General features: G+C 42.9%; 1 protein-coding gene across 9 annotated transcripts in view; it reads left to right on the top strand.

Annotated features, from left to right (window-relative positions):
• The window catches only part of WIPF1 (WAS/WASL interacting protein family member 1), a 146,117-nt gene that overhangs the window by 81,643 nt on the left and 50,611 nt on the right, over positions 1 to 13,863 (top strand). For 5 of the 9 annotated variants that reach the window (XM_033231074.1, XM_033231078.1, XM_033231073.1 and 2 more), the window contains one exon: positions 13,160 to 13,248. In XM_033231074.1, coding sequence (XP_033086965.1) covers positions 13,198 to 13,248 — 51 coding nt within the window. In that variant the 5' untranslated portion in view covers positions 13,160 to 13,197. Of the gene's footprint in view, positions 1 to 659; positions 691 to 1,003; positions 1,259 to 13,159; positions 13,249 to 13,863 lie in introns of those variants that run through there. The other 4 variants (XM_033231079.1, XM_033231076.1, XM_033231077.1 and 1 more) reach the window with 2 other exon arrangements.

Raw genomic sequence — 13,863 nt, forward strand, 5'->3', positions numbered from 1 at the left:
ATGTATTCCATTGCCATTCACCTCTTGGGTTCTTTAGTAATGAGAAATCTGACTTTCTTCCTTCTGCTCTCTTTATCTCTATGCTTTTGTCAAGCATCTTCTACAAGAGTTACTGTTACCCCATTAAGTGTGGGGGACAGAAACATTTTGGCATAGAAAGCTATGGATCTGCAGCTGAATTAAGCTGTATATTATTTACCCTGACTTGGGCACCAAAATCACATTTCAAAACTCATTTGCTGCCAGGTATGGTAGCTCAAGCCTGTAATCCCAGCAATTTGGGAAGCTAAGATGGAAGGATCACTTTGAAGCTAGGAGTGTAAGACCAGGCTGGGCAACAAAGCAAGATCCCATCTCTACCAAATATAAAAATAAAATAAATTAGCCAGGTGCAGTAGCATATGCCTGTAGTCTCAGCTACTCAGGAGGCTGAGGCTGGAGGATCACTCGAACCCAGGAGGGGCCACAGGGAGCTATGATTATGCCACTGCACTCCAGCCTAAGTGACAGCAAGACTCTGTCTCTAAAAAAAAAAAAAAAAAAGAAATAAAACAAAACCAAAAAAAGAACCTCATTTGCCTTCATACACCTGAACTGCTCTCTTCACCTCCATTTGTAACTTTCTCCCCACACACTTGAATGCCCTGTAAATGAGAAGAAGCCCTTAGCCTAATTAAGAGATAAGGTAAGGTAGGTAAGAGCTTTTCTTTCTTGAGTGACTCTTTTCCCTATTACTTAATGGAATAGTCAGTATTTACAGTGATACTTTCAAATACAATTTTCCTAAAGGAATCTCAAGTTCCATGAACAGTTATTTCTGTGGGAATATCTAGAATAAAGTTGGACTCTTCACGGAGTGGAGGTGCTCATCCCCTCTTGTCACTGTACCAAATAGCTGTGTATTACACCTTGTGGGGAGGAGAAACATTTAATTTTTTTTAATTTAGGTTTTTTTTTCTTGCTTGCTTCTTAAGCAAAACCAATCTAGTTTCTTCTTCTGCAGCAAAGGAGGAAGGAACAAACAACAAATTAATCAGACAGGAAGCGAATAACCGCAGAAGGACGTCTGCCTCTGACTCAGTATGTCATATTTAACAAGAGGCCAGAGCTTGTCCAAAATGGCTGTGCAAAAATGACCTCACACTTGCGTTAGAAGATGATACCTTTTTCAGGGACAATATTCTCTCTTGGCTTCTGTCCTGCTGGCCCTCTGTCTGCCTGTGTCCCTGACCATGGCTCCCTGCAGTACCCTTTAACGGTAAGAAAAATTATATTCAAACTAAGTTTATTTCCTTTATCAGCTACGGGGAAGAACTAAATGGCTTTTAATGGACCATAGTATGTCAAGATAAAGTTGTTTAATTTTTCTGTGGAACACCATGTGAGCTATTCCTGTTGCTTAGAATGCTAGTTTCACCACTATGGTGATTGTGAATGATTCATAACTTATGCTTTGAGCCAAAATGTAAGCAAGATTTTCAATAGAATTTTTCTTGACCACTGGACAAGTTTGGATCCACAGGAATTTATTTTCCCATTTAAATTGGGGGCTTATGTCAGTAAATATATCCTTTTGGTATATGATACAGTTGTCCACACAACTGCCTTTGAATCTTTGGTGTGGCCAGTAACAATAAGTGCTTTAAAATTCAAGGAGCCAGTGGAAGCTTCAAACGAAAATACCATGGAACTAAGCTGTTGGCAGTTCTGTTGCTGCTGATGTGCTATTTAAGTTCAAAACTCAAACTAAACCATTTCTAAGCAGAGTCTTTTAGAATATGATTTGTCTTTTAGAATAAGTCTATTCCTGTTATAACAGTGTGTGTATAATTACTATTGCAAATCAAATTCTATAGCATTAGTTATAACTTTATGTTAAATATGATTAATGTTTTGGCATAAAATATTGTGATTTTTAAAATTTCAAGCCATATACTCAGAGACTTACAGAGCAGAACTAAGGAAACTTTTTTTTTTTTTTTTGAGACGGAGTCTTGCTCTGTCACCCAGGCTGGAGTGCAGTGGCCGGATCTCAGCTCACTGCAAGCTCCGCCTCCCGGGTTTACGCCATTCTCCTGCCTCAGCCTCCCGAGTAGCTGGGACTACAGGCGCCCGCCACCTCGCCCGGCTAGTTTTTTGTATTTTTTAGTAGAGACGGGGTTTCACGGTGTTAGCCAGGATGGTCTCGATCTCCTGACCTCGTGATCCGCCCATCTCGGCCTCCCAAAATGCTGGGATTACAGGCTTGAGCCACCGCGCCCGGCCCAAGGAAACTTTTTAGGTTAAAAAAACTTTTTTCTAGAATATGTAGGAAAAAACAACTTGACTTATGTTCCTTTCTCCCCGTGGAGAAATATAAAATAAAGCTTTACAAAACTCAGAAGGTACAAGGTTTTTGGTTTTTTTGTTTTGTATTTTTAGTAGAGACGGGGTTTCACCATGTTGGTCAGGCTGGTCTCAAACTCCTGACCTCAAGTGATCCGCCCACCTCAGCCTCCCAAAGTGATGGGATTACAGGCATACAAGTTCTTTTAAATAATTGAATGGCATACCTAGTATATGTAGTAGAGAATGGAGAGGTAGTAAATGAAAAGGCTCCTGAAAGATTCTAACTAAGCAAAGTAAGACAACTTGGTAGAAAGTTGAAAGACTGGGGAAAGAATAGGACAGGATAGTGAGAGAGGAAGATGAGAAACTGGGGGAAAGTTTTGAGGTTGATCTGTGTAGAAATTATACTCTTACAATTCACTTGGACTACAGTGCTATGTGTTAACTTTATCAAGCTTTGTTGCTTCTGAACTGGAATATCATCATGTCAAAACTCTTCCTTTTATAGGTCTAAGGTCATTAAATGACTTACCTAAAAGTCATTTTTCACGAAGTCAGGTTTTCTATTGCTCTTTGAAAAGTTTATTCATGGGCTATTTGCTCGTAGCACTTCAACTACTCTAATATCTAATCTTTTAAGAGTTACATATACTCTGGGTGGACTGAAATATTCAGAGAACTCCCTGTGGTGAAAATTAGTTCCTGGGGTCAAGCAGCAACTTCAGATCTGATCAAATTCTAAATCTGGCCTGTAGGCTGGAAGTTCCCCAACCTACCTAAAATGTAAGATGAAGTGATACTGAATTCCTGGACCCTTTAAGTTTTATGACCTTTTGAAGACTTCTTAACATTTTATGAACACACATCATTTACTTTGGAAGTTTCTGGCTGTTTAAATTGTGATATATTTCTGCTTTAAGGTTTGACTCATTTTGTTCAAATTGTTAAACATGTGCTTGTTGTTGAAAAAAGCGTTTCTCCTGGACTGCCATACATACCTCTGTCTGTCCTGAAAATTAAAACTGTAAAAAAAATACTAGAATAAGGAATGCCTTAATCAGTATGCTTTTCTGAGAAATTTGAAATGCACTTTATACACATCTTCCTTCACCATTCACTTGTAATACAGAAGTTTGCATGGGTGTACACACGTAGGCTGATTTAAATCAGCTCACGGTTTCTCTTTCTCGTTGTTAAATAGGGGGAAAGACTGTAATATTTACTGACCACTTGTTCTGTGTTAGGTTCTTCACCTTTGCTTATTTTGTTTTTTGAAAATGGCTAATACTTATTAAGCACTCCCTCATTTAACTCTTGAATAACCCTATTAAGTAAGTGCTATTATTTTGAAAACTGGACTTAGATAAACTAAGTAATTTATCCAAGGCCACCTAACAACTAAATGTGGAGGAAGTTATCTGAATTGTAAGAGCTTTTTTTCGCAAGTGCAGCTTGGAAGCAACATTATAAATTGTATGATTTTTCTTTTCTGCTTTTTTTTTTTTTAGAGACAGGGTTTTGCTCTGTCATCCACACTGGAGTGCAATGGCATAATCAGAGCTCACTGCACCCTCAAACTCCTGGACTCAAGCAGTCTTCCCACCTCAGCCTCCCAAGTAGCTGGAACTAAGATGTGTGCCACCATGCCCAGTTAATTTTTGATTTTTTTTTTTTTTGTAGAGATGAGGGTCCCACTATGTTTGCCCAGGGTGGTCTCAAACTCTTGGGCTCAAGCGATCTTCCTACCCTGGCCTCCCAAAGTGCTGGGATTCTAGGCATTAGCTACAACACCCAGCCAGTATGATTTCTTGAGGTGCTTTTCTGGCCTTGGGAATCTGAGATTACAAATGTTTTGCTTTAAATGTCACAGCAACAGTAAATATCTTTGAAACTAATAATCTCAAGTAAGATATTTTCCTTTCTAAGTCTTTTCACTGCTTCAGAGGCAAACTTGGTGACACTTCTGCTTGTATCATGAAGCTGTACTATCAATGATAAAATGAATATACTATATCAAGTGTGCTAACATATATGCCATGTGTGTATGTGTATGAGAGAGAAAGAGAGAGAAAGAGAAACAGTGGCACATCTTAATCCTCTGGTAGAACTAAATGTGGTAATAGCAATTTAGGAAAACTTTAGCTTGGAGATTTGAACCCCTTAAAGAGATGGGAAGTATGGGAGAAAACCTGCTACTCTTTAATGGTATGGATAAAGTAAAAAATGTTTCCTTTCCCTTTCCTTCAGTTAAATAATGACAGGTAGGCGGGTCATTCAGCTCACCTTCATTTTCTCACTATTAAAAGGGTCTTGGATGTCTATGAATTTGTATTAATTTTAAAATTAAATGTGCATAATAGTGGATTAAAAAATAATTTTATTTCATAGCAACCTTTATTTCCCTAGCAGTACTCTTGCAGTAAAAATTGTGTCCAAGCTCCTAGCCAGTCTTAATGACGTTAGAGATGCTTCAAAATGTCTTCTTTGAAACACATCTTTCCTACTCCCTGCCAAAATAAATCACCTCCTTATCTAAAAGAACTATAAAAGAAACATTTCTAGGTTCAGCAGAGACTGAAATTGACATTCACCATTAAGAAGACAACCTATCAGACGTCGCTGAAGTATTGTTTTCAATGATGATTGACTGAGAAAAGAGCAGTACATTCTGAGAAATGAGGGATTCTGTATATGGCAAGCATGTGCTCTACATTCAGCGGAAATGGAGACTAACAATGCATAAGAACCAACTGGGTGAGGCTGCTGATTTGCTAATCAAGCTGTTTTCCTCTTCTCTGCCTTTGCTTCCTCTGGAGTGCAGCTGCCTTTTCTGTTTCCCCTCTTATATCCATGGCCTCATTGCTCTAAGCAAGGACCTTCAGCGTGGAGAGAGGAAGAGTAGCAATAATAGAAACGAACCTTTCTGCAAAGGTATTGAAAGTTTCTAAAATGGCCAGACCACATGCTGGGGGGAAGGGATGGTAGAGCTGTTGCACAGTGACTCGCGACATAAAATAGAAACTCCAGGCAACTGCAGCTGTGAAAAGATTGTGTTAAAGAAACAGGATGACTGTGGTTTACTGTGAGCATCAATTTTCCTGTTGAGCATTTTTTACAGGAAGTTGAAGAACAAAGCCAAATTCATCTTAATTAGTTCTAATGGTTTTCAGATCTTAAATACATCCAGCTAAGTTTGCATCATGGAGGAGTCTCTAAAGAATAGAGTCAAGAATAGTTGAGTAGGAATCCCAAAACGACATGCTTTTTAAAATTCACCATCTTAGCAGCAATTTTAGTTTGCTCGATGATTTTATTGTTGCAGGGTGACTTGGAGTGGATTCACTGTCTTTGTAATGAATGCCCTTGCAGTTATTTTTTATGGTTGTAATAACTCAATATGAATTTAAAAACCTTTTCTCAGGAAAACACTTTTGCGTTACATGTATTATCAATTTTGTTCTGTTAATATTTTTTGGTCAAACAATTGTGTGTATATGTATATGTGTGACAGAGAGAGAGAGAGGGAAGGGGAGAGAGAGATGTACATGTACTTATAAGCTGGAAGGACATGTATCAAAATAACAAAGAGTTACCTCTGGTTATGACCCCCAACCCTTTTTCACCTAAAAATTAATTATTATTCAGTGCTTCCTTTAGTGGTTAAATACAACTTCAGTACTTTTTTTCATCTTTGTATATTTTTGTATTCTCTACAATACAAAAGGAGAAAAAGAAATCTTGAAGAAAACAACAAACAAAAAACTAATCTGAAGAAGCCAAAAGCACTCAAGAAATACCTAGATGAAAATGAGTTAAGAGCATTATATATAAAGTAAAATATAAATGAGTCCAGGCATGGTGGCTCATGCCTGTTATCGTAACACTTTGGGAAGCTGATGTGGGTGGATCACTTGAGGTCAGGAGTTCCAGACCAGCCTGGCCAACATGGTGAAACCCCATCTCTACCAAAAATTAGCCAAGTGTGGTGGCACGAGCCTGTAGTCCCAGCTACTCGGGAGGCTGAGGCAGGAGAATTGTTTGAACCCAGGAGGTGGAGGTTGCAGTGAGCCAAGACCGCACCACTGCACTCCAGCCTGGGCAACAGGGCCAGACTCTGTCTCAAAAAATAAATAAATAAATAAATATAAATAAAAATAGAAAATAATGAGGGCAAGAGAGCAGTTAGATTTTTTAATCTGTCCAGTTATATTATTTCTGATACCCTCCCCCACCCCCAGCAAATAAAATATTCCTCTATTGATTCAATCTTTTGGGGGAAAAAAAGTTTAATTTTCCACCATTCATTTTAGGTATGATAGTATTTAAGGGTTACTTTTAGCAACATTTATAGAGCAAAATGCTTTATATTTTTGAATAGTCCAAATTAATGATAAACATAATTGGATAAAGCTGCTTCTCATCTTCTCTAATGGAACCCCTGCCCACGTGGGATTAGAGACCAGCCTTTGGAGGACTGTCAGCTGTGTTCACTGGGGGACTATTAGGAATCACTCCCCACCTCATGTCATTCTGTAGTGTGGGCCCTAGGCAGTGCAATCTAGAATGAATTTTAAGTTGGCTATGAAACTAAGAAACAGTTTATTTAAATAACTACCCCATTTTCTTGATCTCAAGGAAGGCAGTCATTTTACATTCAGGGATGATTCTGCTTTCCTAGGTGAGCACATTGAAGAAGAAACCATGAGTTTCCTGGGGCACGTCTGGACTGAACTGTGAGCTATGGTTGACCTCTAGTTGGCCATGCCATTGAGGAGAATGTGTCTTCTGTACTGCTGGGGAGTGGGCCAAGCAGCTCTCTTTCTCTCACAGTGCTCCTTGCATGTTTAACAAGTGGGTCCAGGCTGCAAGATGCCCTGGCTGATCTGGGATCAGTGAATGTTGTCTAAATGTGAGTGTTAAATATTAATTTGCTAGGACTGCCATAATAAAATACCACAGCTTCGGTAGATCAAATAACAGAAATTTGTTTTCTCCCAGCTCTGGAAGCTGGAAGTCCAAGATCAAGATGTAGGCAGGTGTGGTGTCTTCTGAAGCCTCTCTCCTTGGTTTGCAGATAGCCACCTTCTCACTGCGTCTTTACTTGAAGACTTTCCTCTGTGTGAGCACATGCCTGATGTCTTTTCCTCTTTGTATGAGGACACCAGTCAAATTGGATTAAGATCTCACCTATTTTAGCCTAATCACCTCTTTAAAGACCCTATCTCCAAATACAGTTGCCTTCTGAGGTCCTAAGGGTTGGAAATTCAGCATATCAGTTTGCAGGGGACATAGTTCAGACCATAATACTGTATGTGAAAACAAAAGCCTTTTCTATCCCTTGGGTTTTCTTTGTATACGTAGGAGTCAACACACCAAGTAAAGATTTTAGAAAGTCTGGCTTTTCTCTCTATCATGAAAGTTACTTAAACTTTGAAATTATTCTTAAAAAGAAATTAATTGTGAAAAGTGTGTCTTCCTTAAAGTTCATTGCCTGGGTTGGGTTGGGAGGGCAAGGCCCAGCAAGTGGGGAGGCATGTGATCCGACACTGCCGAGACTCCCAACTAGTCTGGGAAGCCGGACACGGGCACAGCAAATTCTGACGCAGGAGATGACTGACCACAGTGGGGAAACTGCTGCTGAGTCCTTTCCCTTCTTCTCAGGCCTCTCCTGCACCCGAGTCGGCTGCCTTTCCTGCCATGCTCCCATCTCCAAGGGAAGAACCAAATGCTGGGAAGCCCAGTCATCAGGCGGCCTCATTCCCACCCAGGCAGATCCACCTACAGCCACTGAGCAAAGCTGCGGCCCCTCAGACTAGCCTCCAGGTCCGTCCCTCCTCTGCCAGGCACTCAGCAGCTTGTACCAGCAGGACCCATCCCCACCCTCCAAAGGACCGATCTCAACCCTGTCCACTGACGGCTTTGCTCCCCCAGGCCACGCTGAAAGCCTTGCACACACCATTTCATCTGCTCAGCAACTTCCCATTTAACAGATGGGAAAAACAGATTCCCATCAGAATCTGCCAGGTGGCAGAGCAAGGATTCAGAACCAAATTTGCCTGACCAAGGTCTCATGTTCTCCCTTTTTCATTCTATAAACCCACTGGTGAAGCCCAAAAGACTCCTTTTTAAAATTTAATTTAATTTAATTTTAGAGATAAAGGGCTCGCTTTGTAGCCCAAGCTGGTCTTAAACTCCTGGGCTGAAGCAGTCCTTCCACCTTGACCTCCCAAAGTGTTGAGATTACAGGCATAAGTCACCACTCACAGTCCCAAAGGGCCCCTTTGTGTCTGTGTTTAAATGCATAAAATAAAATACAGAGAATTACAAAGGAAACTAATTTATTAAAATATGTACTTCTTTATTAATGGTTTAAACAACAAGACCTAGCAACAGATCTAAACGTTGCCAGCATGTTGAAAATTGTTGATGTGTAGTTGTAATATGATGTGAAAATATCATGTGAAAACTGTTGGTGAAAGAATATCAGATATTGTAGTTTGTGGCCTACATTCATAATCAAAGGAAATGCTAGATTTCAGTTAGTGCTTAGTAGAAATAATATGTACCTTTTTTTCATCCAAGTTTACGAACCCTTGAATTCTATCTACAGACTCTGGGTGTGAGGATCCAGGCAGGAATGCCTGGTCTGTTAAGATCCGTGCTCTAGGGCCAAGGCCTTCAGTAAGATCTGGCTCTGGCTCTGATGTGGGCTGTCAAGTCCATGAGAGGAGGGAAGCCCTCCTATCCCAAGGCCTTGGGGCTCTACTTCTCTGGGGAAGTTGGAGGCTGCCAGGAAAGTAAGTCCCAGTATGTAACACTAGCAAACCCCTCTGAAATCGGGCTGACTCTTTTACCTGGATCTCACAGTGCACTGGGGTGATGCTGGGAGCCCTTCCAGTGGCAAGCACTCGGCTTGTGTAATATACAGTTCTTTCACTGCATATATATTTAGTAAGAACCCTACTTTGTGCCAGGTATTGGCAAGACCCCGTGGAGTCCATAGCCTGGTGGAAAGACAGCCAAGAAGTGGGCCTGGCATGGCCGGTGGGCTCAGTGTTGGGGCACATGAGCTTAGTCTTCTTTGATCCAGGGGCTGAGTGAGGTGGCAGTACTGGAGTCGGGTTTCTCACACACTTCCCTTGAGGCCCCAGCCTGGAGAAGTCCAGACCATGCCCAGCTAGAAAGGAGGAGAGAGGACATGGCAGCCTCCCTCTTCTATGTTACCACTGAGATTGGAAAGGGACAGTTAATCTGGAGGGGAGTGAGAGATGGGGCCAGGGAAAGCAAGCTGTGCAAACAGAAGTCCACAGAGGAGAAGAAAGAGCACTTAGCTCTGCACCACCCTCTAAAAAGTGAGAGCGCTCACTCATAGACCCTCTCCCCACTGTCCGTCTGAAGTGGCCAGGAAGGAAAGACTGCACTTCTTTCAATACCCCAGACCCTTTAATAGCATCTTGCTCCCTGAACCTTGGTTTTGCCGCTAATTTCTGCGATCTGGCCTTGGCCCTGGCCCCAGCCACGACTGTTGCTGTTTCTCCCACACCAGCCCTCTGGACCATGAAGTTAGCACAGCCCACCCTGAAGTTGTCATCCAGAAGTTAATATACAAGTCAGTTAGTGCACAGACATAGTACTAAAACTGCAGCAACAGAGAACTGTAAAATAATTAAGGAGGTCTTTCAGGGTGGCAGCCCCTGAAAGGGTCCTCATTCCACAGTCTGGCCCCTAAGCTGTGCAGGACAGAAGTTCAATTTGATCTCTGCTATGAGAGCCGAACTCATGACAACCACACCCCTAAGAGGTTCCTGTTAGTTGACCAGAATATCCATTCCTTCCTAGATAGTAGGATCACAGAATGACAGAAAGTTAGTTAGTGGACATGGAGTCAGACAAAATAGGCTTGAGGGATTTTTCATCGACCAAGCACATGGATGCACTGTTCCCAGAGCCCATCTCTTGGGGCCACCGGGCAGACCAGGCTATTCCCCTTCCTTGGTAAGCCTTTCCCAGCTCTGGTCATACCATTGATTTGGCTGCAGCTTTTTTTGCAGTAGTCAGGCCTAAATTCAGTTTCAGATCCCCGTCATTCCTCCTGGAGCAGACGTCTGACTCCAAGGCCTCTGAATGTGCCGCTGGAGATGCCCCTTGATGGAGGACGCCCTAACACAGGCACCCAGTCCTGCTCACAGTGACCACGTGGCCCTATGGGTGACTAATTGGTGTCATGCCAGAAAGAGCAATTTAAGAAACATACTTTAAAAGAATCCTTGCCTGAGACAGTCTCTTACTGAAAACAGATTCCAGCCTAGTTAACAGGTGAGCTGTGGCACTAATTTGCCTGCCTGAAAGTGCTTATTAGATCATTAAAACGGCAGTGAGTGAGGCAGTGTTATCCAGCAGAAGAGCAGGAACCAAAAGGACATGACTGAATGAATTGCTTCAGGGTATTTTAGGGAGTGACTTAATTTCTCTGAGTCTATCAAATGAGCACAGCTATGCCGGCTTCTGGTGTCTTAGTAGTCAGAGACCATGCAAGGATAGAGCCCTGGATCCAGCGGATTCTCCATACATGAGAGCTGCTGTTGCTGCTGTGGAATTTAAAATTTTCATTTTCTAGACAGCCCACTTTGAATGGGACTTTTGCGAACTGTCTTAATTCTTGTTTCCCGCCGGCTGTGACAAGTCCAGCAGTGTCTGTTTTAGCTTCTGCAGTCCATTTCTGTTCACAGAAAGCAAGCCATCTAGCATTATCTCAATAGAAAGTATTTGTTTAGGTGTCAGTTTTCCACATTAACTTGTAGTGGTTGAACTAAATGAATATTTTAAATTCTAAGAAATTGTTTTCTGCAATTAAGAGACTATTGAGAGTTTAAAAAGCCTGGCACAGTGGCTCACACCTGTAATCCCAGCACTGTGGGAGGCTAAGGCAAGAGGATCGCATGAGGCCAGGAGTTCAAGACTAGCCTGAGCAACATAGCAAGACCCCATCACAACAGAAATAAAAGATAAAAATAAATACTGGGCACGGTGGCATATGCCTGCAGTCCTAGCTAAGCTACTCAGGAGGTTGAGGCAGGAGGATTGCTTAGGCCCATGAGTTTGAGGCATAGTAAGCTATGATTATGCCACTACACTCCAGCCTGGGTGACAGAGCAAGACCTCATCTCAAAAAAATAAATAAGTAAATAAAATTTAAAAATTTTTTAAAATAAACATAATTCTGCAGTTTAAAATTTGGGACACATGTCCTGTGGAAATAATGTTATTCAGGTGGCTGGTGTCCCAGACTACCCACTGGTTTCAGGCACAAACTCTACAGTTGGGCTTTAGTGCATATGAATCACCCAGGGATCTTGTTAAAATGCTGAAACGAATTCAGTTGGGGGCAAAAAGGACTGGTAGTTGACATTTCTAACAGCTCCTGGATGATGCCCATGATGCCCATCCAGGACCACAGTTTGTGTAGCAAGGATGGAGCGGGAGAAGCTGGCATTACTTAGGGATGAGAACAGTGGGTGAGGCGTTGTCCTAGACAGGGCAGAGGGAGCAGGGGTTCTAGTGAGGCGAAGGAACAGGACTGCAAGGATTGGAGGAAACGGGGAGAAGGCTCCTGACTGGTGTAACTCCCCAGGCACTTCCTGGCCATCGTCTCTCCTGGCCCTGGTGTGTGCCAGGCTGCCCTCTCCGCCCTGCCCCCTAATCCACCTGGGGTCCCTAAACTCTCCTACCCAGCTACAGAATCTGGCCTTCCTTTGTTCTCAGAGCAAGCACACTCTGCAGAAAGGCTCTTCTTTTTTATTTTCTTTTTTTTTTTTTTTGAGACGGAGTCTTGCTCTGCCACCCAGGCTGAAGTACAGTGGCCGGATCTCAGCTCACTGCAAGCTCCGCCTCCCGGGTTTACGCCATTCTCCTGCCTCAGCCTCCCGAGTAGCTGGGACTACAGGCGCCCGCCTCGTCGCCGGCTAGTTTTTTGTATTTTTAAGTAGAGACAGGGTTTCACCGTATTAGCCAGGATGGTCTCGATCTCCTGACCTCGTGATCCGCCCGTCTCGGCCTCCCAAAGTGCTGGGATTACAGGCTTGAGCCACCGCGCCCGGCCCCTTTTATTTTCTTTATATATAATTTTGTACCCAAACAAAGGTAAGACAGTCTCTTCTAAATGAAGTGCATTTCTGGTAAACAGCCTGGGAGTCCTAGGTCTGACTTCTCGTGCCCCCTCTGTTTTTGCTTAGATCCCCTGAGGAAATGCTAAGGAGCACAGAGATATGGATGGCTGGTCTTTGAGTGCTCCAAACATAAGGTTGACCCCCACATGTCCACCCCGATTTACCTGCTGCTCCCCGCTTTCCACCTTACATTCTCCGTGTCCTCTCCCTGGAGGACTAGGAACTTTGAGGGCAGGACTAGAAGTAGATTCATCTTCATATTCCTGCAGTACACACACAGACTTGGGCGAATGTCAGGAAGAATGGGAGGAGAAAGCCAGAGGGGTGGGAGAGCAAGAAAGGATTATCATGGAAATTAGCGAGCAAGAGAAGCCACTTAACTGGGCCCACCTGGGTCGGTCATGGCCTGCTGTGGTGGGTGGGGGAATGGAGCCAAGTAAGGCACTGGATGTGGCCTCCATTCTCTCCGAGCACCTCGGCTCTGAAGCCCCTCTGCCGGGATCCTTCCAGAACAGTAACGTTTTAGCAGTGAGGTGTAAAGGTAAGCCCATCTCTTTTAAGAGTTGAGCTAGGTGGAGCTGTCACTTTGGTGGGAAAGTGAAGGCAGATTAGGACAGTATTACTAAGATTACATCTAATACATGATCGCATTCTTGTTTTTCCAGATTTATCAGCAAGACTGTTGAACGCATAACTGCCCAAGATGCCCGTCCCTCCCCCTCCAGCACCCCCGCCGCCCCCGACGTTTGCACTGGTGAGTGTCTCCTCACTTTCTATGCAATCACTTTCTATGCATAAAGCAAGCCAAATGAAGCCAAAACCTGGCACGCATGTGTTTGTATTAAATGTGTTTGCATTCTGGCTTACATGTGATACAACAGGCTTTCCCTGTGCCCAGAGTAAGCCAAACCCTGAAACCCAGCAAATACAAACAACACGAAGGGTTTTGTTTGTTTAAGGTCTCATGTGATGGATAGTACAAGGGTGGAATGCGGCTGATTAGGTGTTTTCTGCCGCATTTTCGCAGGGAAATGTGCTGGCCTGAGATAGGGTTTGCAGGAGCAGTTCTGAGACCAGTGTGCACTGTTCTCGTTCAGATGAACTCAATGTCTGGCCTTTAACTTCTGGGCTGGACAGTCTAGAAACCCAGGTCTCTGCCTGCGGTGCATTCCATTAAAGTGTCTTCTAGTCTCCTTTCTTTTTTTCTGCCTTTTCCCCTTTTCTTCCCAATCTGTTTTTGACAAATATCTCACCCCACCACCTCTCCCACACATATTTAAATCTATACTTGCATTTAGGCATTTACATGTTTATTTCCCGAAAGAATTTCTTCACTGGATTAACCCTGATCTTTTTTTTTTTTTTGAGT

This window comes from Trachypithecus francoisi, unplaced genomic scaffold, assembly GCF_009764315.1.
Source record: "Trachypithecus francoisi isolate TF-2019V2 unplaced genomic scaffold, Tfra_2.0 Lachesis_group13, whole genome shotgun sequence".
NCBI classification, from domain to species: Eukaryota; Metazoa; Chordata; class Mammalia; order Primates; family Cercopithecidae; genus Trachypithecus; species Trachypithecus francoisi.